The sequence below is a fragment of the Phacochoerus africanus genome, chromosome 5, assembly GCF_016906955.1.
Source record: "Phacochoerus africanus isolate WHEZ1 chromosome 5, ROS_Pafr_v1, whole genome shotgun sequence".
Classification (NCBI taxonomy): Eukaryota; Metazoa; Chordata; class Mammalia; order Artiodactyla; family Suidae; genus Phacochoerus; species Phacochoerus africanus.
This window is the reverse complement of record NC_062548.1, coordinates 91,744,297-91,770,893: the sequence shown is the minus strand read 5'-3', so window position 1 is coordinate 91,770,893 and position 26,597 is coordinate 91,744,297. Positions and strand designations below refer to the sequence as shown.

Here is a 26,597-nt window from a genome sequence, read left to right as displayed (position 1 = left end):
ATACTAGTGGGGCTTGCTACTGCTGAACCAAAATGGGAACTCCCATTAGAAGGCTTTTTTTTTTTTTTTTGCCTTTTTGTCTCTTTAGGGCCACACCTGAGGCACATGGAGGTTCCCAGGCTAGGGATAGAATTGGAGCTGGAGCCGCCAGCCCACACCAGATCCAAAGCAATACAGGATCTGGGCTGCATCTGCAACCTCACCACAGCTCACGACAACATTGGATCCTTAACCCACGGGGTAAGGCCAGGGATCAAACCTGTGTCCTCATGGATGCTAGCCGGGTTCGTTAACCACTGAGCCACAGTGGAAACTCCAGATGGTATTTTTAAAGGAATCTAACTAGATGCTAACTCTGGGGTTATAAGTACATCACTAAGTCTTCTGCCTTAAAAATCTATCAGGTCAATGCATCCTAAATGCCATAGATTACTGGGGATAATAAGAGACAAATAAGGATTTCTTGGGGCTGGTTTAGGCATGTGCAGTATTAACAGGTAGGAATATAATTTAAAACAACTATTAATAAACCTCTTAGACATACAATATGGGACTAAGGAAGTCTAAGAGTTTCAGTGGGAAGACAAGGAAAGAGGCAAGGTTGAGGCATAGCACCAGCAAGAACAAAAACAAAGAGAAGAGGGAAAAGGCTAGAGATTGTGTATCTTTGGTGGTAGAGTGTCTCTAACTGCCTCAACTATCTCTGAACCTCCCTGAAAATCCAGATGATAAAAAAAATGACATCGAAGATAAGCTAATACTAAGGTGCACTGCAAGCTACAACTTACTGTGGCCAGGTGTAGTATCCCCAGTGAGTTTTTTCCACAAAGCAACTTGACTCCCACTCTTTTTTAGTTCTCGGTATACTTTTGCTATCATAATGCAACCAATGATTATCAGGCCTATCACCGGCAAAAATCTGGGTGGGTTTAGGATATCCACCTAAGGAAAAGACAATTAAATCTGATGAACTTCGAACAGTCTATGCAATAATTATTCTCAACTTTCAATCAATAGTACTAGTATGACTTTATCTTCATAAGACTCTATTAAAATTCACTCAAGGCAAGACATATATGAAATTTCAAAGAGACTATCTGAGTTTGACCAAGAAGCACTATTAATTATATTTGGCAGTACTTACTGATTTCATAGGGGTTGATGGTCAGCTTTTTGTGGGTTCTTTTTAGCTGCTTAAGAATGCCAGCAACAGCTGAGATTGCCATCTAGAAAAGAAACAGGTAGAGTGTGTCTATCTAAATTTTAAATCTCTTAAATGGTTGCATGCCTTGATCAAAAGCAGAAACTGAGTCTTCTTTCAAAAGCAGAGAGATACCTCACCCACCAACATCTGGTGGCACAGCCACATGAGTGCTAACCTGGACTTGGGCTGAGTCATCTGCAGTACTTTCTCCAGAACCTTCATCCATGCTAGTCTCCGCCTAAAAAACTTTTATCCCTTCTTTGTTAAACCAATGCCTGCTCATTCTTCCTCACTCAGCCTAAACAGTTCTTCTTCCGGGTCTTTTCCCAATGCACCAGGCCAGGTTACCCCATCTTGCACCCCATCCCAACAGTTAGCGAGTAAAACAAAAAAGTCGTATCCCTCAGATACCTTTCCCTTCCTGTAACACATCATACCTGTAATTAAATTTTTCAAGTCAGTCTTTCCCATTAACCCATAAACACGTTTCCTGCTATATCCCCGGTGCTGAAATGCACAGTGCCTGAACATGTCTTATTTGTTGGATGAATTATTACCATTTCAAACCAGCAGAGGAAGATTTCATATCAATATACTTCAAGATATTAGGTGAAGTAAAAATTCTCAAGCCCGAAATTATTTCTAAAATAAGCTATCTACCTTCCGAACTACAATTGCATCATGGTTGAGATTCTCAACAAAAAAACGTATGGCACGAAGAGGTAACACTCGGTCATCTCTCAGGAGTAGAGACAGAAGCCCAATGCCTATATGTTCAAATTTCCAGGGCCTGAAAAGGGAAGAGGAAAAAAAAAAATTCGCAAAACACATTACTCATAAAACCACTTAAGAAAAATACTGTATTTGAAATATTAAAATTTTGTTTCCCCAAAATCAAAATAAGTATATTGAAAAATACCGCCCCTATCATTAGCCCCAAACTTTCCCTCTCAGTCTTCTAAATTCATGAGTCAGACTACAATTTTTTTGTGGCACAGTCATTCATGGCCTTCAGAGTAGAAAACTCCTATAATAGTGAAGATAAAAGCTTTGAGAATTAAAAAAGTACATATTTCTATACTTACAAATTTCTCTGTTCCACACCATCTAGCAAAGTGTTTACCAGATTTTCATAGTTCCTTAAAAAAAAAAAATTTAGGTGAGGTTCTGTTTTAATACAATATTAAAATGAACATCAAAGAATATAATATAAATTCAAATGCTGGCCTAAATTCATCCTCCTTTTATTTCTCATCACCTTACGATAAATGATCTAGTGAGAAGCAAGCCAGAGTGAAAGCAAATGGGTAAACAGAGAAACTGGGAAAAGAAAACGAAGGGCAGAGAGAAAAGAACTGCTAGGTACAACGAGCACCGAACCGTTTCTGAGTGGACACTGAAAGTAAATTTGTTATTAGTAATCAATTAGTTAGGAGTGACCCACCTATATAAGAATACATAAGGTAGGCTATAAAGATTATTATTTATATATAAATATTAGAAAAAAAATTAATAAGCATATTCAGAAGTTCCCTGGTGGCTCAGCAGGTTAAGGATCAGTGTTGTTACTGCTGTGACTCAGGTTGCTGCTATAGCATGGGTTTGATCCCCGGCCCGGGATTCACAGATCAAAGAAAAAATAAAGTTAGGAAGGCTTGAGCTTGAGTGTTATCACTTAAGCGCTTTGTTTCCAAAAATCTAAAAACAGTTTATTAATATCCCTACAACAAATCTGTATACATTTGATGAAAAAGATATTATAAGAGGTATGAACAGATACACGTGTTGAACTTGAATTTAAGATTTAGTGGGAGTTTGTGTCATGGCTCAGCGGTTAGTGAACCAGACTAGTATCCATGAGGACACGGGTTCAATCCCTGGCCTCACTCAGTGGGTTAAAGATCCGGTGTTGCTATGAGCTGTGGTGTAGGTCAGACTTGGCTCAGATCCCAAGTTGCTTTGGCTGCGGCGTAGGCCCGCAGCTGATCTGAACCCTGCCTGGGAACTTCCATATGCCATGGGCGAAGCCCTAAAAAGACAAAATAAAAAAAAAGATTTAAAAACTGGGATATGTGTCCTAAAAAAAAAAAAAAAGATCAAAGAGAATTCATGTGGAAAAAGAGACATGATGTTAAGACAACTTTAATTTTGAAATGACAATCAGGGATCTTCAAAATAATTACCTTCTAACATTTTGCTATCTTTTCAGAATCAATGTGTAAATTTCATTAGGTAGATACAACACATCTACACCTTGGAGATACTTAAAACCTACTGTCTGTAATGTTATCTGCCTTGATAGGCAGGCATTCATAATTACCTCAGGGCATCAGCATTCTTTTCTTGTTGGCGTTTAAGTCCTTCTTTAATTTCTTCTGAGCTAAGCATTATCTGGTTGGTAGAGGGGTTTTTTGATTGTTGAAGTAATTCTGCTATTCCAACACATGAATTTGGAATCTTATTAAAAAAGAAAAGCCAGGGAAGAAAATGACATACTGACACATACCATAGATGAATCTTGATGATGTTAAGCTAAGCAAAAGAAGCCAGATACAAAAGGCCACATATTATATAATTCCATTTACATGAAATGTCCATAATAGGCAAATTCACAAAGTAGACTAGCGGTTTCCAGAAACTACGGGTATGGGGGAATGGGAACACTGGGTACAGGGGTTCTTTCTGAGTGATTAAAATGTTCTAAAATTAGAGTAGTGATGGTTATACAACTATAGATAAATATACTATTGTGAATGTAAGTACACAGCTATTGTGTTAGGTGAACTTTTTGGTATGTGAATTATATCTCAATTTAAAAAAATTTTTTTTTTTTTAAAAAGCATAGTGATAATTAGCAAGAACTATGTTTGGCAGAAAAGGAATACATCTGGAGCAGGTGGTTTTTAAAACTGAGGATGGATGTCAAACATAATCATTTCATTAAAGAGGGGGATTCAATTGCATGCACATCTCTTTCCCGCATCCCCAATTCTGATGGGTGTGTAAATACACATTTGAAAATTCTCAGGAGTTCCCACTGTGGCTCGGTGGGTTAAGAACCTGACTAGTATCCATGAGGATGTGGGTTCCATCCCTGACCTCACTCAGTGGATTAAGGATTCAGTGCTGCCCTAAGCTGTGGTGTAGGTTACAGATGCAGTTTGGATCTGGCATTGCTGTGGCTGTGGCTGGCAGCTGTAACTCCAATTCAACCCTTAGTCCCAGAATTTCCACATGCCACAAGTGCAAAAAAAAAAAAAAAAGAAAATTCTCAGATAATGATCTGCTATCTCTCCCCTTTGAGCTCTACCAACCTGATATTTACTTTTATCATTTGTCTAACCAGTCAATATTAATCTCCTTCACTGTAAATTATGAACCCTGCAGTCAATCTTTTGTGACTTCGACCAGTAGAACTGACCTCCTAATATATATCCAACTCTGAAAAATGAGGCCAGGGACATAAAGGAAATAATGGTAAATGCAAAAATGTAATAATGTTTTTATGGCCTCCTGGTAGAAAAACTACCTAGCTCTCTCCTGGCTACTTCCAACTTACTATTCCACCTTGCCATCTACAGTAAAGATCACTAAAGTACTAAAAGGAAACAAAACAAATGCATAAATTTGAATTAAAAAACATTTTGCTTACTGTGAAGTCCAAGCCAATTGTTTCATACTGCCGATGAATCTTCTCTGCAAGATCATCAAAAAGCCTCACTATTGATGGCTTTTCCAGGGACATTGCTTTGCTAAGCCCAGAAGAAACGATTGCTGGCCAGGTCTGTACAATACAGTCCCAATCATGAAGGTTTGCCAAGCACACACCACTGTGATTTCCAAGGAGACAATACAAGGCACCCTGCAGGAAAAAGTAATCAATGTGGAAAATAAGAGGCACTATTTATTTGTAGCCAACTCACCTACATGTTGTTTTCAAACTTACTAAACATTATTTATTTATTTATTTATTTTGTCTTTTTGCCTTTTCTAGGGCCGCACCCACGCCATATGGAGGTTCCCAGGCTAAGGGTCTAATCAGAGCTATAGCTGCTGGCCTATGCCAGAGCCATGGCCACGTGGGATCCCAGCCAAGTCTGCAACCTACATCACAGCTCACGGCAACGCTGGATCCACTGAGCGAGGCCAGGGATCAAACCACAACCTCATGGTTCCTAGTGGGATTCGTTAACCACTGAGCCACGATGAGAACTCCTAAACATTGATTATTTAAATGCTTGGTATTGGTTAGTAAAATAGGTCCACACGTTTAACATGTTACTTTCTGAAACTCAAACTTGACATTTAAGTGCATTCCAGTAACTTTTTTTCTAAGTCATTTAAAAGCATTGGCTCAAAGAATGGCTATTAGTAAGGTAATATAGAAATATAAAGATGTTGCTTTCAAGGACATAACTTCCATTTTAATTCTCTTCTACTATAATTATAAAGGCTGTAAAATGCACCACTCAGCATTTCAGGGTACAATGTTTTGAAATAATCTTTAAAACAGCAGTTAAATCTGGTTGCCAAGTATTTCCCTAGGTATATAAAAACTAGGTTACTTAATTATACTGTGAACTTTTTACTCACAGAAGCTCAATTAATCAGAATGATTCAGATGACAGTAGGTACCTCTTTTTCAGGTACTCCGTTTTAATGAAAAGAGCTCTTAATACCAAAACATTGTTTTTTTCCTAAACATTCACCCTAACTCAGTTCCAATCTGACTTCTTACCCACCCCATGCTATTCTCCTATTTATGGTTCTAATAAGGTCAATGTAACTTCAATTTTACTGACCTAACAGACAGTTTCCAACTTTAAGTTTACTTGACCTGTCTGACACTGTCCATTTAAATTGCTCCCAACAAGGGCAACAACATATCACCCAAGGAGTTAGGTCTTCTACAACACTCTTGAATTACACACCCAACTGGGGGTCAGTAAATCTCTTCCGTCAAGGGTCAGAGAGCTGGTCATATAGTTGTTTTTTTTTTTTTTTTGGTCATATAGTTTTTGATGCAACTACTCATCTGCCCTTGGAGCATGAAAGCAACCACAGACAAGAGAAGACTGGACATTACTGTGTTCCAATAAAACCTGACTTACAAAAGCATGCAATTAAGCCTAAGCTATCCATGGCTTGCAGACCTGTCTTCCAAGTAACCTCAAGGAACATGTTTAGTTCTCATCTTAACTCTCTTCAGAAAGCAACTGACACTCCTAATTGAGTCTTCCTTCTGATAAGATCTCTCCTTGGTTTCTTTGATTTCTCCTCATTTCTCGTTATCTTTCTGACCTTTCCCTTCTCAGTCAGCTCTTCTAGTGGAGTTGTGGGTTTCTAATGGCGTTTTCTCAAAAACTTGTCTCCAGTGCTCTCTCTTCTTTCTTCATTTTCCTCTTAGGCACTTTTACTCATGCTCAAAAATTATAATTATCATCAATACACACTGAAATGATATATAGAGCTCCAAACTCAGATGTCTAATTGTCTACTTGACAATGTCTCTTAGTTTATAGAAACCACTGCAAATTAAATTGTCCCAACAAAAGAAATAATCTATTCTCCTTGTTCTCTCTCTGATGCACAACAATCAGTTATATAATCCAGAGTCTTAATGACTTTGATACTTATTTTTTTTTCTTTTTAGGGTCGCACATGTGGCATATAAAAGTTCCCAGGCTAGGGGTCAAATCGGAGCTGCAGCTGCTGGCCTACAACACAGCCACAGCAACTGAAGATCTGAGCTGTGTCTGAGACCTATATCATAGCTCACAGCAGTGCCAGATCCTTAACCCACTGAGTGAGACCAGGGATCAAACCTGCGTCCTCATGGATACTAGCTGGGTTCCCAACAGGAACTCCAATTCTGATATTTCTTTTTTCAGTGCCCTCACATTCGACCACCAAGTCTTATCGACTCTCCCTCCTAAATCACTATCAACCAATCCATTTCTATCTGATAGTATTACCTTACTAGTACTCTACTGAACCCCAGTGAGATGTAGTATTTTTTTTTTTTTTACTTTTGTCATTCCTTTCCTTCCATGCTCTAATCACATAAGCTTTCCCTTAGATGTTCAAACTTACCACGTTTCTTCCTATCTCAGGCCTTCCTTCCTTCATGCTGGTCTCACTACTCTAACCCTTTGCATCTTTTATCCCCCCTCTCTCATAGGCCAGGCAGGGTACTTATCCAATGGCATTCAATTCAAACTGTACCCCATACCTACTCCATCGTAACACTGGTCATAAACATAGGTAAGTAATAATGAGGGAGCAAAAAAGACTATACCTCTTTAAAGGTGAAGTGTACTGATGTCTTCGACTTAGTATTTTGCTATACATTAACAAATGAGATGGATGGAGATGGACAGATATGTAATAAAGGAAATATATAGCAAAACGTTAAGTACAGAATCTGAATGAGGGACATAAGGATGTTTACTGTGAAATTCTTTTGACTTTTCTCTATGTTTGAGCAATTTCATAGTAAAACAAAACACCCTATACCTTGAATTGCTGCTGAGTGACATCTTGTTTATCAGGCCGTAAGAACTCCAAAACCAAGGGAATGATATCTCTGCAACAGAAGTTATATGCTCCCAAGGCAGCAAAAAATGTTTGCTGGGCCTTATTTCTGACCTGAAGAAAGTGTAATTAATAGACAACTTTAATTAAATGTGAAACAAACTACAAAAATTTTCTAAATGAATCATTAAAACAAAGTGGTGATAATTTAATGCTGTTGGAGTAATGGAAAAATAGATCAAAGCACAAAGCTTAACGAAAAAAGGTTATTTTTTTATCCAAAGGAAAGCAAATTCATACCAATTACATTCACGGTTTAGATTTACACTGGTTCAAATATTTTTTGAAAAAAGACCAAATGGAATCGATATGAATTTATTAACAAAATCAGCAGAGTACTAAGCCTTTTATTCACTTTTTATTCTGAGTTATTAATAAGAATCAGATTTTTCTCTTGCATCTACACAAAGAATAATTATATGCACTTCATATAATTAAGTGGCATCAACATCACACTACCACTTTTACCAACTTTGATTAATTAAAAAAAAACTCAAGCAATTACAAACAACAAAAATAAACATTATTTAAAAAAAAAGAGAGAGAGAAGCAGGAGTTCCCATCGTGGCTCAGTGGTTAACGAATCTAAGAACCATGAGGTTGCAGGTTCGACCCCTGGCCTCGTTCAGCGGGTTAAGGATCCAGCGTTGCCGTAAGCTGTGGTGCAGGTCGCAAACTCGGCTCGGATCTAGTGTTGCTTCGGCTCTGGTGTAGGCTGGTGGCTACAGCTCCGATTAGATCCCTAGCCTGGGAACCTCCATATGCTGCAGATGCAGCCCTAGAAAAGACAGAAAGACAAAAATAAAAATAAAAATAAAAATAAATAAATAAATTTAAAAAATAAAAAAGAGAAGCAAAACCAGTTTAGAATACATTTGTAATTTAAAAGTTTTTTCTATGCCAATAAATAACTTAAATCCCCTTGTTAAAATGGGGAAACTTCATTATTATTATTATTATTATTATTTTGTCTTTTTAGGGCAGATGGAAGTTCCCAGACAAGGGGTTGAATCAGAGGGGCAGCTGCTGGCATACGCCACAGCCACAGCAACTGGAGATCTGGGCCACATCTGCGAACACCACCACAACTCATGAAAATGCTGGACCCTTAACCCACTGAGCAATGCCAGGGATCAAACCACATCCTCATGGATACTAGTTGGGTTAGTTACCACTGAGCCACAACAGGAACTCCAAAATGGGGAAGCTTTAGATTGCATGTTACAAAAACAGGTGAGGGGGGCATGCCTAGAGTGTTTGGACTAGACTTACCTGACTGTATGAACTTGTAGATAAACGAAGAAGATCTCTAATCATATCCTGATGAATCTTTTTGTATTCACAACCCTCAACAGTTAGTGTTCGTAGCTACAAAAAGAAGACAGTATAAATCAAATTTCAAGGTTTCTACTAACAGTTCATTTAATTAAGAAATAACACAAATAATTAAATATTCATCTGAAAAACTTGTTTTAAAAAGTCACTGTGATTTTAAAAAGCTATTTACCTCATGCTGCAACATTACTCTATCAATCAACAGTGCTCTGATATGTTGCTTTTTCCCATGGAGCTGAAAAACAAAGTAGCAAACACTTCAACATTTTCTCTAAATGACCTCAACAACAGATTATCCTCTCCTCAAACACACACTGGAACCCTTAATAAAAAATTAGTTCAAAGAAGGTACAGGGTGGGTGGTGGGTAGTGGAGCTATTTCACTTATTTTAAAGCCATCAGACTTATGTTAAAATTTACTATTTCCATTTTATTTCACATACTAATTTCATGGCTAATAAGAGAAATATCCCCTTTAAATGGTTCATCCAAACCATGTTTTTCTGACAGTTTATCAACAAATCCATGCATGGGAAAGCAATACATTTGGTCTAATGCTAAAAATATAAAAACAGCCCAGTGACTTAACTATTACATTTATAAACAAACTATGTATGTTGACTACAGAATACAATATCTTTTCTTTTTTGAAAATTATATTTTAAGCTCTCCTCCACCCCTAATCTTTCACCCAGTCAATTAAGGCAGCCATCTGGAATGCAGTGTTCCCCTTTCACACGTTCATCTCATTAGTCATCAAGTCCCCACAATTCCTTCTTTTTAAAAACACCTCAGGAGTTCCCGTCGTGGCGCAGTGGTTAACGAATCTGACTAGGAACCATGAGGTTGCAGGTTCGATCCCTGCCCTTGCTCAGTGGGTTAACGATCTGGCATTGCCGTGAGCTGTGGTGTAGGTCGCAGACGCGGCTCGGATCCTGCTTTGCTGTGGCTCTGGTGTAGGCTGGCAGCTACAGCTCCGATTGGACCCCTAACCTGGGAACCTCCATATGCTGCAGGAGCGGCCCAAGAAATGGCAAAAAGACAAAAAAAAAAAAAAAAGAATTAACTCAGAGTTTCAAGTGAAAATACTGACCCGATTTTCCATTGATTTCTTTACTAAGTTAAAGCTTTTCCACCGAGAGTCAAATTCATGCTTGTGAGATCCTTGGAACTGCAAAAGGTCTCCAATAATCTGTGTCAAAGAATTTCAAATTTTATATTTACAAGTCATTATATCAAACCTGATCATATTAATAACTGTGCAACTGTTAAATGACAACTGTACCTTTATGATAAGAAATAAGGACTTGGTATCATCTTCTGAATTATTAAGTATGTGGTCTATAATAGAAAGGAAATGATTTTGGTTAAAATATTTTGAATTCTATAGGACACCTGATATGCTAGTTAAGAATCTACTAGTTAAGGATTTCCAATTGCGGCTCAGTGGTAACTAACCCATGAGGATGTGGGTTTGATCCCTGGCCTTGCTCAATGGGTTAAGGATCTGGCTTTGCAGTGAGCTGTGGTGTAGGTCACCGACATGGCTCGGATCCTACGTTGTTGTGGCTGTGGTATAGGCTGGTGGCTGCAGCTCCTATTGGACCCCTAGCCTGGGAACCTCCATATGCCACAGAAAAAAAAAAAAAAAGAATCTACTAATTAAGAAAAAAACAAAAACAGTGCCTGATATTCTCACCACTTAGAATTTTAAAAGGTTTACAGTTTATAATAAGTAAGAGCATATATGCTATAAAACCAGGGTCTAAATACTTATTAGTAAAAATAAGCTAAATGCATATATGTACTTACTAAGAAGTTTCCTTATGACCCTAGCAATTGTTTCTCGGTAGTTCTCTCTGGATAGATCTATTTTGAAAAAAAATGAGAGAAGGCATTTTATAAACATTGAATGCTGCCCATAGCTTTGAAGTTTATATCAACATCTATGGCAAGAAGAGATTACGTACTTGGGAAAAAACCAAATGGATATGCCTTTATCACAGTTAAGTAGAAGCTTGACATGATACTGAGTAACTTCACATTTATGAGAACATGCTTATAAAACTTTATTGAGCAGGCAAGGAGGAGAGAGAAAAAACTACCTTCACCAATATTTTAAAGGCTCTATTCACTAATTAGAGACCACAAATGCGAAGCTTTCTCTAATTAGTTGTGGTGACCCAAATCAAACAAATTATAAATTGTAATTACTTATTATAATTATAAATTATGACTAAGTAATCAATGTATGCAATGAACTCCAATGTTAATCTAGCAATAAGGAAGTGTTATAAATTTCTATTAACATTAAATTCAGAACACTAAATTAACACAAAATATTTTACATAAGTATCTATATAAAATTTAACTCATTACGAAAGATAAAAGATAGTTAACTAAGGATTTATAATATTCATGTCAAGTATAACATATCAGCTCTAAAACAATTCTAGGAGTTTCTGCTGTGGTAGTGGGTTAAGGATACGGCATTGTCTCTACAGTGGCTTGGGCCACTGATGAGGCATGGGTTCGATCTCTGACCCAGAGCATTGGGTTTAGGATCCAGCACTACCACAACTGTGGCATAGATGACAGTTGTGGCTCATATTCCATCCTGGCCTAGGAACTTCCATGTGGCATGGGTGTGGCCAAAAAACAAAACTAAAAACAATTCTAAACATAAATGAACATGACAGTATATGAAAGTCTTTGTGCATAGAAAGCACCTATCTTTTACTGGCTATTCTTTATATAATAAAATTCCAGTTTCCCCAGAAAAAGCAAAGATAATACTGTGTAATATTAATTGCAAATATTAATAAAAGTGACTAGAAAAATTGTAACTACAGAAGTATACCATTTTTAACACCTGTAGGATAATTGCAGAAAAAAGAACACAGAAATTTACTTAGATTAGGATTCACATACCATATTCGAGTCCAGTATACAACTTTGTCTCTTCCAAGGACACCATACTTGGCACCCTGTATGAAAAACAAGAATGCTTCTATTTATTAATAATATCAATAAGGGGGATTAAAGGGAAAAGTGTTATTGCTAGGATGTTTAAATGATGATCTTTTAACAAACAGATTTCTCATCTTCAATTCTTTACTACAGCCTTCTGAAGATTTAGTGCTATCTGTTTCAGTAAGGACAGTATTATTCATCTTTTAAAAAATATTAATTAAATGTAATCACTTCAGGGGGAAAAATTCACTATTCAAATGAATATAACACTGATAGTCATGATTCAAGTGTAAAAGCTTACATCTGATAATCATTTATGCAAATTTTAATGTCAGCTTTATAATGATATAACAAAGGTTAAACCCAGACAACAAAAAAATCACCATCAAATTTTACAGCAGTATATATATAGCAGATATAAGCTTCTTTATATAATAATTACCCTTCCTCTTAAAACCAGCCAAACTGATCTCTCTTAACATATATAGTAAAACACCACTATTTTTTAAGATGTTCAGATGTAAAAATACTACATTAAAGATCACTCTTTAGGTATGCAAAGAGAGATTAATACTGGGGAATAGGAAATTTTATATCTGAAATCTAAATTTTCTTCAGAGAAAAATATAATTTTATTTCAAAATATGAGATTTAATTCAGTAACTTTTTAAAAACAAGAGATAATACTTTTTAGGAGAAGACAGACACAAATACCAAGGAAACATGGGGTAAATGTATTCAATAGAGGGCTAATGGAAATTTTACAATTACTGCTCGTAATTCATGAACTACATAACACTTGTACTGAAGAAAGCACTGCTTTTAAATCAACATTACCCCCTTGACATTGCATTTTTTTTTAAGTTGAATTAAGTAAGTTATCTCCCTAGCATAATATTTGGTAGTTATGAATTTCAGGAATTACCTAAATGAGTAACAACACTAAGATTACTAACATGCCAATTATTTAACTATGTTTCTTGCCATCATGTCATGCCTAGGATGGCAACAAAATTGTCTAAAGTTTCAAACCTAAGCCTACAGAGTATAAACAAAGAATGGTAATATTTCATCATATAAAATGCTAATTTGCTTTTCAGAGACTTTCAAGTTCATATTCAAATTCTTCTTAAAATCTGGTTTTCATCCCTTAAGTTTCCTTCCTTAAAGTTTCAACTTTTGGCAATAGTTTGCAAATTTGAACATTCTGTAAAATTGTGTATGATTGAAAGATGTATGTGTAGCCAGCATCTAGCCAGTAAGAAATAAAATCAAATTCTTGTACAATGAACTTCCAGGGAAGTCCAACAACTTGACTGAAAACAGATTTCAAGAACAAAGAGAAAAAGGCTGTGCTCAAATAGTAATAAGCATTAGGCCTAAGACTGTTACTCGCCCTCCCTCCCCTGGTAGAGCTTGGGGAAGTGCCTGTCATGAGCTATCACATGCCGCTATCATGCTGCTGCTATAAACCTAAGCAGTTTCCTAAAGTAGAGATAAAATTTTACCTTACCAGTCCACACCTAGTACCACATAATACTGAACCACGCATGCATTTGAATTACAGTCACGAAATTACTCTTAACAAACAACATAAAAAAAGCAATCTCTATAGTACAATCTCTATACTATACTCTCTATTTTAGAGAGTATAACAATCTCTATAGTATAGTACTATTCTAAAAATTTTTACTGTACCAAGTGAACAAAAAAAAGGCAATCAGCTGAGAATCTGAAATATATTTTATGCCTTTCTGAGTTTAGTAACATCAATTACACCAGAATTACCGCTTTTTTTGTTTTTGTTTTTTTTTGGCTTTTTAGGGCCTCACCCACAGCATAAGGAAGTTCCCAGGCTAGGGGTCAAATCAGAGCTGCAGCTGCTGGCCTATGCCACAGCCATAGCAACACAGGATCCAAGCCACATCTGCGACGTATACCACAGCTCACGGCAACGCCAGCTCCCTGACCCAATGAGTGAGGCCAGGAATTGAACCCACATCCTCAAGGACACTAGTCAGATTCGTTTCCACTGCACCACAAGGGGAACTCCCCAGAATCACATTTATTTAATTTATTTTATTTTTTTTGTCTTTTTAGGGCCGCACACATGGCATACGGAGGTTCCCAAGCTAGGGGTCTAATCAGAGCTGTAGCCGCTGGCCTACGCAACAGCCACAGCAACGCCAGAACCGAGCCTCGTCTGCAACCTACACCACTGCTCATGGCAATGCCAGATCCTTAACCCACTGATCGAGGACAGAGATCCAACCCACAACCTCCTGCTCCCTAGTCGGATTCGTTTCTGCTGCGCCATGACGGGAAATCCAGAATCACATTTAAAAACAAGTCTCACCTAAGAGGGCCAAGGCTAACTTTCAAAATTCATGTATCACTCTGAATTGTTTCCCTATTAGAAAATTTGAAGAAATAGTATATTTACTACAATTATTTTAAAACTCATAAACCCATGTGGGATTTTAAAATACTAAGCAGCAGATTTAAATAAAAATGATTTTTACTTTTAAAACCTGAATTAAGACACATCTTCTGCCCTCAAGTGTAAAGAAGGCATCTATTTAATGACACATATTTCAGCTTTACCTTTTTCCCCCTTTTTTCTTTTTGGCCATGCCCATGGCATGTGAATGCTCCCGAGCCAGGGACTGAACCCACACCACAGCAGCAACCCAGGCTGCAGCAGTGACAATGCCAGGTTCTTAACCCACTGAGCCTTGGAGAAACTCCTCAGCCTTACTTTATTCGTTCTTATCCATTCCAAACTTGTTTTATGCTTATTTACCTAAGATTCATCTTTAATTGATCTCTTCTTATCTAACAAATTAATTAAACTCTGATTATCCTGACACCTTTCTCATTAAATGTTTATCAGAGAGTATAAATACGTATGTATTTTTTCTGATCTTTGAAGAATAAATTTCTAAAAGAAATCTCTATCACTCAAGTAAGACTTCAGGATTACATCTCTTTGTGGCCACATTTTAAGTTTATATGTACTGGGCTATACCTTGTGATACTTAAAACTTTTACTTATATACATAATCTTAGCTGAAAAGACTTAAGGTGCTATCAACAACTACAGATCTGCATTCTGTTTAAACACTACAGTAGTTATATGTGTGTGTGTGTGTGTGTGTGTGTGTGTATAATTTAAGTCAAATACCCCCACCCCAAATGAAATTCATTCTAGTCATTCACTGGTTCATTTTACAACAGTAATATAAAAATAAAATTCCGACAAATAATTACAATGTAACAGATTATACACAATATCATCTATAAAATAATAAACTTAATCAGCTTAACATCAACTAGACAGAACCACCAAGCCACCTAAATTTATAACAAACTGTGTAATATCTGTACCACTTTAAAAAAAAAAAAAAAAAAAAAGACTTGCAAGTTTTCTAGGACTATGTCATTTGACCACAAGATGGCAATCTTCCTTAGATTTGATTAGAATAGAACTATGAAAATAATCACTAGTGGGAAATAAAGGATGGCGAAAAGGGAAGAAATGACCAATAACATAAAAACAAACTATACAATACAAATCAAATATGCAAATGACAGCTAGGTGTTGTCATGGAACAATTGCAATAATTATTCCTGTCTATAAGTGGAAGAATAACCTACTCTTCCCCAAAACCCCTCCCCTTCCAAATGAAAACAAACATAAAAGGTATAAAAACCAAGCCACTAAGAGATTTTTTTTCCCTCAAGGTTGTAAGTGTTTCACAACAGATAACCGACCTACTTCTGTGTTCTGTTATCCAGTTCAATCCCGAGACATCAATAACAACTATAAACACAAATGAAAGGCTGGCTCTTATTCTACCATATGAATAAAAGGTTGCCAAGTAAAGAGAATCTTACACACAGCTAGGTTTAAAATTAACTCGGAGCATAAGAACTATTTCCATCTCTGACACACAAGTTTTTAAAAATCAATGAAAACAGTCAGAAGGTGAAATAAGGAGAAAACAGGGTTACTCACCGTGGAGTAGTAACTGTTTCCTTTTCTGTGTGCAGCTCCCCCAGCAGAGCTGGGTAGTTTCCTGGAGGTGCCAAGAGAGGTTAGCTAGCCCTGCCCCTCATCGCATAACAACACATCCTTTCACATATTCATGAAATGGTCTCAACTCTTAGACCTTAAGTAGGGTTTTTTTTGTTGTTGTTGTTGTTGTCGTTTTGAGTGAAAAGTTAGTAAAAGCTGAGATCCTAAGAATGATTTAACTAAGAATGACTTAACAGATCTATCAGAGGAAAGGGAGCACAAAGAAGAAATATTTGAGATGAAAATGATGACTCCTCTACCTTGAGTAACCCTGTTTTTATAGATGTTAGGTTTTTGCATCTTGTGATAGCTGGTTAGTCCTAAAAAGATTCTAAAGAAAGGACTGCAAAAGGAGAAATTAATGACGACTTGAGGATTAAAGGCAAGTGTCCAAAATTCCTATATGACCCTGGAAAGACATAATCCAACTGCCACATCTATAAAGGTAGAACTATCTGAGTATAAGTTATACCACAAATATTTCTTGAAATCATTAACTAAGGTTCCAAGAGCAAAATAGAAAGGTTCCATTTTAAGATTAATTAAGTAACCCTGATAGCTGACAAAACTGTTAGAATGTCAAACTGAACTAAACCAAAAAAACTTACCCTTAATTACCCTCAAGGGACCTTATTTCATCTATTGTTTGAAACAGTAAAATTCAGTATATATAAGATAGTTAGTAAACCTACGTTGCTAAAGGCCAACAAGTACGGTGTGGATACTGTATATAACAGTATATAAGGTATATAACTCACCTTATAGTTAGGACAAATCAACTCATTTTATCTATGTTTTTTATTTTCTGTCAATCTAATCACATAGTGCAGAATATTGCTTTTCACATGTGGTAGCCCTTTCTCTGAACAATGCAATTTTGAGACTACACCATATACTCTATCTACCAGGAACTAAGGTTTCTTTACAGGCAAATTCAGAACTAAACTAAGCTTCTAGATTTTTATTGCTGCAGTCTTCTAGAAGACTAATATTACAACACGCACAAGGCAAACTTTGTAATAAATGACTTGACAAAAAATAATTAAAGCATCTAGCATGTTTTACTTGAGATTTAAGAAAAATACAGGTTTAAATTTAAAAAAATAATTGAGCTGCTATGTGCTAGCAAAAACTGGTCTGGTACTTCAGAAAGTGCATAGTCCATAATACCACAGCCCAACTATTTGTTATTAACAAGAGTGACTTCCTCTGACATCTTAGGCATTACACTAAATCACTAGTCACAATTATACATTTCCTTTTCTCCCCAACTTGGTACCTTTTTATTCTATCTCTCTGGAGTAACTAATGTCCATAAAGAGTTCATCTACTAGTTTCAAATTTGACCTGTTACTGATAATCTCCAAAAATTACGCAACAAATCTTTCTTCACACTAGGCGGTATGATTCAATACCACAGAACAATGGCACCATCAACTGAAATTATTTTAGTTCTTTCAAATCAATTTACTCTTAGAAGATTTTAATAATTTTGGCCTATACTAGAATAACATTTTAGAAATTTAAAAGACTAAGTTTATTTTACAATACTTTGATGAGAACTTACTATCTGCAAAAAAAAAAAAGTTATTTATATAAAGTTCTCATAAAAGTAAATGTAAAATGTCACATGTTGCCAAAAGAAAATTTCAGGTAAAGGTGACACAAGATAGAAACTGGTTTTTAAAGAAAGGATTCTGTTAAAAACTATTTAAAAGCCCAGAGAAGACTTTATAAACTCTCTTTCGACAATCCAAATGCAAAGGGCTGCTCATTCATCTCTAACTCTACTTTGCAGAATTCTTACCCTGGAAAGGTGTACGTAATTATAAAGAACATTAAAAATGTTACTGTTCAATGATTAAAACAATTGGTTTTCCTTGTTTTATATTTCATTATTATGTACTATTAAATATATAAGAAAATATTTTATATTTATAATTAAAATATTAAAAATATAAACATGTATTTATATTAAATATATTTATTAATTCATTATGTTTATTGTATCAAGTTTTCATTCTAAGCTAAACTTCTAAAATACAACACATTTTAAAATCTAAATTATTATTCAACTTTTCTGGAGAAAACCTATAAAGGGATGCAGAAGTCAAATTTTACGGCTTATTATGTATAGAAATGCAGGCTAGCAATCTGCTTATTTATAGTTCACGGCATTAATGAAGTTTTTATAATACGGTATTGTTTTCCTTATTGAAAATGCATTTCACTACACACATCTAACTAGATTTATAATAACCAAAATACATTTATTTCAAAGGATAAAGACTATGCTCAATTCACTATCACAATGCACATGGCTATATGCTGAAATGAACTGCAACAGAAACCTCTAAGCCTCCTGAGCTGACCCCTCAGCAGTGCATCCTCATCATCACTCAGTACTAAAAAAAAAAATTTCTAATTATATACATGGAAGAGACAGGCTTTTGCTCTCAGAAAAACTATTGGATTAAAGGTCCACACTTACCACATTCAAACAGAACTAAGTTTAATGATGTAATAAATTTATGTGTGAAATAGCTTTCTAGCATTCTTACTGTATTACATACTATTAAAGATCATTAGGAAAATCAAAACCATTTCTGTAGATCTCTCAATTTAAAACTTTAAAATTTCCCTTGACAAAAACAAATTTTGGTAAAACTGTCCTTATAACAAACTGATAATAAACAAAAGTTCTCTGAAAGAATTCAACAAATTCCTAGGCAAACTTAAAACCGATTTCCTTACCTGAGAGGACCCTACTTCTCCCTCCTAAATCTAATGAGCAATCTAAAGAGTTCAATGCCTAGACACAGTTTTTAGAGTGAGATAAGTGGAAATTATGAAAAATATGACATCAAACAATTGATTATTCAAAATATGGAAAGACAAGCAAGCCACATTTTAAAACCCTTCTTGAAGCTTTTTTCTCCTGTTGTGTTTTCTAAGGGGGCAAGAGTTCTTATTCTTATATGATTTTCATTAACTCGCAGAGTAATGAGATGTTATGTTCAGATAAAATGATCTAAGATGGTATGCTAAAACTAGCATCTATGTATTTAATAAATGGGCTAAAGTTACATACTACTAATTTCATTTAAACTCAATTTTTTTCAACTTAAATGGTAACACTGGCAGTGGACTAAAATCAAGACGTCATTCAAAATAATAATACTCTGAAAAGCACTTAAATTCATAAAAGCAACTTGGTGGATCTAAAATGTTCAAAAACCACAACAGTGAACAAATTTTTATTAAAAGACACCCCATGTTTTTTGCTACAAAATCCTTAGTATTGATTATAGACCAAAAAAAAGGTCATTTTCTTTGTTTTTAAACAAAAGAATAGTTATAATTAGTTCAGTAAACTAACAGATGGACTTAATATCTCTAAATTGCTATTTTAAAACTGATTATCATTGAAAGTTATTCTATGCTGGTACCATATGAAAATCTGAACAAAGCCTTATAGTTTATAGACCTAAACTGCACCTTAGGTATTTCTGGCCTAACAATAACAAAAAGGTTAAAGTGATACAGAAACAACACCAATAACAAAACCAATGACTCATTGTGGAACTAAGTCTTGAAATATTTGCCAAATGGCAAAATAGCAAAATATATAAAGTAGTTATTTTTACTTACAAGTTAGTAACTGGCTCTCCTTTCAATGGAGGTAGCAGGTTTCCTGAGCCAATTAAACAATTGTGTACAATAGTCAGACTCTGCAGAATATCATCTCTAGAAAAAAAATAAAAAGCAATTTCATCTCTAGAAAAAAAATAAAAAGCAATTTCCATATCCCTATTTAACCAAAAAACCTTGTAGAGTCTTAAGATGAAGTACAAAAACTTTGTCAAGTGGGGATATACAAAATGAAGGCATAGGAGTTCCCGGCGTGGCGCAGTGGTTAACGAATATGACTAGGAACCATAAGGTTGCAGGTCGATCCCTGGCCTTGCTCAGTGGGTTAAGGATCCGGTGTTACCGGGAGCTGTGGTGTAGGTCACAGATGCGGCTCAGATCCTGCATTGCTGTGGCGTAGGCTAGCAGCTACAGCTCCAATTGGACCCCTAGCCTGGGAACCTCCATATGCCTCAGGTGTGGCCCTAGAAAAGGCAAAAAGACCAAAAAAAAAAAAAATTAAGGCATAGATATGATGAAAGTCCATAGTTTACCCTAATAGTACAAACTAAAGAAACAGATACTATTAATATAAAGCCTGCTATTAACCGGCTTTAAATATCACAAGTAACAACAATAGATTGCTCTTTGTAGATTTCTGAATTACTAATCCCATTTACCCACAGATTACAACACTAACAAAAAGGGAAAACAGTATTACAAAAGATATTCCAGTACAGTCCCTCTTATAAAATGGACAAACTAAACAATTTACTTCAAAAAGCAGTTCCAAATACCACATAGGTGATATAAGTCAATCATACTTCTTTCTTCCTCCAAACCCATTCTTACTGGATTTGCTTATTAAAATTTGACACACAGTGATTCTCTTACTATGATTTTAGAAACTTCCAGAGATTTAAATTATAATAGCCTATTGGTCTCAAATAGTTGTTTCTTATTGAAGCTCTTTGGAAGAGAAAAAAAAAATTTTTAAGATATTTTTCTAAGAAATATTAATGTCAGAGTCCCCTTGCAGTTCAATGGGTTAGGAATCTGGTGTTGTCACTGCTGCGGCTCTGATTACAGCTGTGGCGCGAGATTGATCCCTGGCCTGGGAACTTGCACAAGCCGCAGGCATGGCCAAGAAAAGAAAAAAGAAATATTAATGTCGACAGTATGAATTACTAAAAAGAAACAAACCAATAAAATCTTAAGTGTATCTAGAAAAGAGGCATTTCTTTACAAAGGGGCGTTCTAAAACACACTTCCCAAAAGATGCACAACTGAAACTGCTAAGAAGGCACTAAAAACAAACTGGAACAAACCCTAAGTTTTCCAACTAAGATAAAATACTATGACAAAATTTATGTTATTAAACTATAAACTATATCAAATGGTTTTCTAATGATATTTATGACAGACATTCAAAGCACACATTGAAAATGAATATCAGCTATGCCACAGAGAAAGAAAGGCACAGAAGGAATTTTTTAGTCTGCAATGATGTAATACAGTATAAAAAAAAAAACTAACCTAGACATTTCAAGTTCTCCATCCCCACAATGCTGGAGTTTGATGAGCTCAGGCTTAAGGAAAGAGTCCAACAGATAGAAGGCAAAAGCTACTTCTTCAGAAGAAGGAACATGCCACTGGATCCCCAAATTCCACAAGTCCCCTGGTTTACCCCAGTCCTGGAAAATAGCATTTATTCAGCAAGTTGAAAAGTTGAAAAAAGAACATAAACACATTATTCAAAAAGTTTATAAGAAAATGTACAAATAATCCAAACCTAAGGCAGCAAATATACAAAAAAGCATTAAAAACTGTATTATCCTTTCATTATCACTCCTGAAAAAGAGCCACTCAAATATGAGTTTATTTTAAGAGTAACATTATATGAGACTACTGCATTCCAACCCCAAATCGTATGGAACCATGGACGGTAAAATGGCCTAACAAGCCATTTCACACATAAGCACAAGAGAGAACTGGAGCCACAAGCAGAGCTATGTTGCACTTTCCAAGTTTAAAATATTCAATAATATTCTGAGTATATCTATGTTGAAAATAAAGAAATAACACATTTATACACAATGAGAAAAAAGAAAACAAACCCCATACTTTGAATACATTAGAAAAATAACCCAATATATCCTAGAATCCTAAATTATTGAAAATGCTTGCCTTGATAGGAAAGTATTCAGAAGGAGGCTTGTCAAAGCCGCCTGGCACACTGCAGTATTCTGTAGGGTAGATAAGTGTGGTAGAACGAAGAAGGTGATGCAAAAGGTTACAAGACAGAGTGTAACCTTGCTTACAGGTTAAATGTAGGGTTCTTTGGAGAATCTTTACAAGCTGCTCCTTATAAAGAAGCAACTTCTTCCCATCCACTCGAGTAATCTAAAAAGAAGAAAACAGTTGAAAATATTTTGGTTAAAAGATCAAATATCAATAATTAAAGTTTATGTTTGACCACTAAAGAAAGTTAAAACAGTGTTTCTTAAAATGACTTTAATTCATTTTAGGACTGTCATTTTAATTATATTCTAAAAATGAATTCGTTCTTAACATCAAAACACATTTTCTGAGTTTGGGCTCTCAAGTGCCATAATAACATCCTTTTCAAAAGAATGTACCTCTTTATAAAGAGGTGAAACTTACTTAATTGGACATCTCTGTTCTTTGGTTCCTGATAAGAAACTGAAGTTTTACTGCTGGCCAAATTTAGAAATGGGGGGAGGAAATGACTGCCAAATCTGATAAACATTTCAATTAATGAGTTACCCACATTAGAATTATTAAGTAAATAGCAGAGTGTTGAGCATGAAGTAGTCAACAATTATCTCACTTCTTTCACAACAAGAAAATGAGATTATTTGACTTTTGGTGGTCATTATCAAGAAATATTTCAGAGTTTCCCTTAACGATGAGGGTTAAGAATCCAGCATTGCTGTGGCTGTGGTATAGGTCAGCAGTTGCAGCTCTGTTTCAACCTCTAGTCTGAAAACTTCCATATGCTGCAAGTATGGCAAAACAAAGAAAGAAAGAAAAAACAAAAGAAAAGAAAGGAAGGAAGGAAAGAAAAGAAGAAAGAATTATTTCAAAATTATGACTTTACATGTTTTAAAGTTAATTTTTCAAAAACACAGGCTAAATCCTCAAAACAGGTCAACAGTTTCATAGCAACAGTTTCTTTATTCTGAAGATTTATAATACCTCAGACAAAAGTTGAAGACTCCATAGTAACTCCTTGTCTAGCTCTTCGTCTTTTAATACATCATCATCTAAAAATAGCAAAATATTGTCAGGGGAAAACAAAACAAATATCCAACTAAATGCTTCATTTAAAAGTACTTATTTTTAATATTTCTAATAGCTCAGAAAAGACTCTTCTAGGAAGTTTTTCATCCCTTCTTCGATAAGCTGGACTTGATCCAGAGGAAGTGGAAACTCAATTTTCAAGAAAATAAACACATCACCAGGATACCTGCCCCTTATACATCTCACAAAATAAATGACTTTTTTTTTTTTTTTGGCTGCACTTGCAGCATGCACAAGTTCCCGGACCAGGGATCAAATTTACACCACAGCAGTGATAACACTGGATCCTTAACTCTCTGGGCCACAAAGGAACTCCCAAAATAACTGATATTTTTTATGGCAACCTCTGAATGGTTCTTATACATATGAAAACATTAATCTAACAGTGTAAAACTTCTAAGCTACCTGTCAACCTGGATGATACATTGTTTTTGAGCAATTTCACCCCATCAAAATACTATATAGCTTAGGGAGTTCTCTCATAGCTCAGTGGGCTAAGAATCTGGCACTGTCACTGATGCGGCTTGGGTCTGACCCCTGGCCACTTCTGCACGCCATGGACAGGGTCAAATATACATATATATCATAAAGAACATCTTTCCAACAACAGAGTTACAGAAACCAAGAAAAAAATTTTTTTAACTTATAAATACAGAATAATAATCTTAGAACTTACTCATTGTAAGCTGAGTTATAACACTGCAGCAATGGGGAACAAATAGCTTCAAAGATTCGTCTGGGCAGCACTGAAAACATAATTTGTACAAATAAGTTTTTTTCAAAGGCACAAATATTTAAGGGTCACAAAGTTTATATACACTAGCACTATTTACAGTGGCAAATAAGGGCTGTAAGCAGCTACTGAAAAAAATACGTATTTTAAGAATAATAAGCATGTCTAAATAATTAACCAGATAAACTTGTTTGTTACCAATTCATTAATTTATATAGTCCAAAAAACCCCAACTCACCTTTACTGCAGCACGGCACATGTCTGCCACCATGCGGCCTGCTACTCTTGTTTCAAATATATGTGATGTAGAAAAATTAAATACCTTCTGAAGGGCCACCTATTAAAAGATAATGTAACAAATGAAAATGTCTAATCAGCATTTTAAAGAAAATTAAACATCTTTTGAGATATAAAAGAAAATAACAGAGTGTACTAAAATACTTACATAGGAAAATTTTAACCATTCAAATGCATAAAGATTTGCTTAATGTTACATTTAGATCTACGAATAACCTTTGCACAAGACCTTAATATGGACCAAACATTTGAGGCACAAGATTGTATTTGCTATACAAATGGTGAACAGACAACTAGAGCTGCTGGAAGCAGATGCAATTTAATTATCTTGTTGACTAATCCAATGTAACAGAGGGAATTTCAGGGAATATCTAATATTTACAATTTGTCATCCTGACAACTACAAACTATGAATACTTCACTCCTCTAAAAGACTTGAAAATTCTATTTAGTTTTACAATAAAATTATAGAATTTTAACTTATATGCTGAATGAGAGAATGAGCTCTAGACATGTATTAAAAATGTGAACATCCTAACAACTTCTTTCAAATGACCTTGGTTAAATAATTTTTTTATATTAACATAATCTTAGTAAATATTTCATGCAGCTATAAGGCAGCTTAGCTTTTAACCAGGATAAATATAATGAACAATGACAATCTCAGATGGAGAGAGAAATGGAAATGGAGTAGTGGAATAGAAAAACAGAAATAAAGACCATCCGGTACGTAAGTAACAGATATTGACTAAGTGAACGTTTACAGGATGCCTTATGAGGACAAACTTTCTCATTATCATAGTTTGCCAGGTTTTTAAATTTAGGATTTAATTTCTATCATGTGATGGAATAAACAATCTTCAAAACTTTTTTCCACAAGTAGTATTTTAGAGTAGATTTTAAAATTATAGTCAATTCTTGTTACTTGTAGTAGTTGTGCTCTATTTAAAGTCACTGTGGGCTCTGAATTAGCAAACATTGAACCGTAAATATTGAGCCTCCAGTTACATTTTCATCAACTGATGGATATGTAATTGTTTTATGTGCGTTTTTTTTTTTTGAAGAAAAAATACTGAATACATATTGTTGATTCATTAACCTTGAACTCACAGCTAAAAGCACTGTAATTCATGTCTGAACAAAGCACACCTAAAATACTCTCTTCTACGTTAGACCCATCATAACTCTCTTATCTTATACTAGATAGTGAACCATCATTTCTCTTGGGGGACACTTTAAAAAGCACAAGAATGTTAAAGACCTGACAAATACATAAAAAAGGACCCTTGGTTACAGTATGAAAGCTGAAACAAGGGCAGTGTCACCTTATTCGACCTCAGCTGAAAACATGCACAACTCAAATTTTCTTGCCACTTTTAAAAGTTTGCACAGGAAGTTCCCATTGTGGCTCAGTGGAAACAAATTTGACTAGTATACATAAGGATGCAGGTTCAACCCCTGGACTTGTTCAGTTGGTTAAGGATCTGGTGTTGCCTTGGGCTATGGTGTAGGCCACAGATGCATCTCGGATCTGGTGTTGCTGTGACTGGGGCATAGGCCAGAGGCCAATACCTCCGATTCGACCCATAGCCTGGGAACCTCCATATGTCCTGGTTGTAGCTCTAAAATAAATAAATAAATAATAAAAGTTTGCACAAAAGCACTGTGAGTACCAATTTGGGGGTTACAAATAAATTTTAGCAAGTAGGTAAATTCACAAATACAGAATCTGCAAATAATGAGGATCAACTGTGTAACTTTTCCAAATTTAGTATGGAAACAAACAATAAGCTGACAAGATATGCATACAAAGCAACTTGAAGTTCAACTTTTAAAATATCACATAAAACTTACAGGAGTTCCTGTCATGGCGCACCAGAAACGAATCTGACTAGGAACCATGAGGTTGTGGGTTTGATCCCTGGCCTCACTCAGTGGGTTAAGGATCCAAGGATCTGGCGTTGCCTTAAGCTGTGGTGTAGGTCACAGATTCGGCTCAGATCTGGCGTTACTGTGGCTCTGGCTGTAGGCCGGCAGCAACAGCTCCAATTAGACCTCTAGCCTGGGAACCTTCACATGCCGTGGGTGCAACCCTCAAAAGACAAAAAAGGACACACACAGAAAAAGAAAAAATCACATAAAACTACAAATTGGAAATCAATGCACTCTTACCATAAATATTTCTTTGGAACACTGTGTAAGGATTGTACTAAATGTAGAAGACAGACCTAATTCGACCAAACTCTCCAAGTGAGTCATTTTCTCAGTTTCTGTCTCTTCTCTTGTTTGCTCCAGTGTGCTACTTTCTATAAGTCCAAAGCATCTAAATAATCCAAAGAAAGTCAAATTTTAGCAACTAAAAACTGGCTTAATATTTTTTGCTGATGATTAGATAAATCTCTATTGTTATGACTATTCAAGTGACAACT

General features: G+C 35.5%; 1 protein-coding gene across 2 annotated transcripts in view; it reads right to left on the bottom strand.

Moving 5' to 3' along the window:
- PSME4 (proteasome activator subunit 4) overlaps window positions 1–26,597 on the bottom strand; it is a 106,293-nt gene that overhangs the window by 26,464 nt on the left and 53,232 nt on the right. Inside the window, exons 14-34 of one of the 2 annotated variants that reach the window (XM_047782086.1) lie at window positions 26,341–26,491; window positions 24,110–24,208; window positions 23,815–23,884; window positions 23,034–23,101; window positions 22,002–22,217; window positions 21,351–21,508; window positions 19,836–19,931; window positions 12,065–12,120; window positions 10,946–11,002; window positions 10,419–10,474; window positions 10,227–10,325; window positions 9,306–9,368; window positions 9,071–9,166; window positions 7,721–7,852; window positions 7,503–7,547; window positions 4,857–5,066; window positions 3,525–3,661; window positions 2,290–2,343; window positions 1,865–1,994; window positions 1,145–1,226; window positions 789–942 (exon numbers count right to left, since the gene is read on the bottom strand). In XM_047782086.1, the coding sequence (XP_047638042.1) occupies window positions 789–942; window positions 1,145–1,226; window positions 1,865–1,994; window positions 2,290–2,343; window positions 3,525–3,661; window positions 4,857–5,066; window positions 7,503–7,547; window positions 7,721–7,852; window positions 9,071–9,166; window positions 9,306–9,368; window positions 10,227–10,325; window positions 10,419–10,474; window positions 10,946–11,002; window positions 12,065–12,120; window positions 19,836–19,931; window positions 21,351–21,508; window positions 22,002–22,217; window positions 23,034–23,101; window positions 23,815–23,884; window positions 24,110–24,208; window positions 26,341–26,491 (2,229 nt within the window). The remainder of the gene's footprint in view (window positions 1–788; window positions 943–1,144; window positions 1,227–1,864; window positions 1,995–2,289; window positions 2,344–3,524; window positions 3,662–4,856; window positions 5,067–7,502; window positions 7,548–7,720; window positions 7,853–9,070; window positions 9,167–9,305; window positions 9,369–10,226; window positions 10,326–10,418; window positions 10,475–10,945; window positions 11,003–12,064; window positions 12,121–19,835; window positions 19,932–21,350; window positions 21,509–22,001; window positions 22,218–23,033; window positions 23,102–23,814; window positions 23,885–24,109; window positions 24,209–26,340; window positions 26,492–26,597) is intronic. The other variant, XM_047782087.1, reaches the window with a different exon arrangement.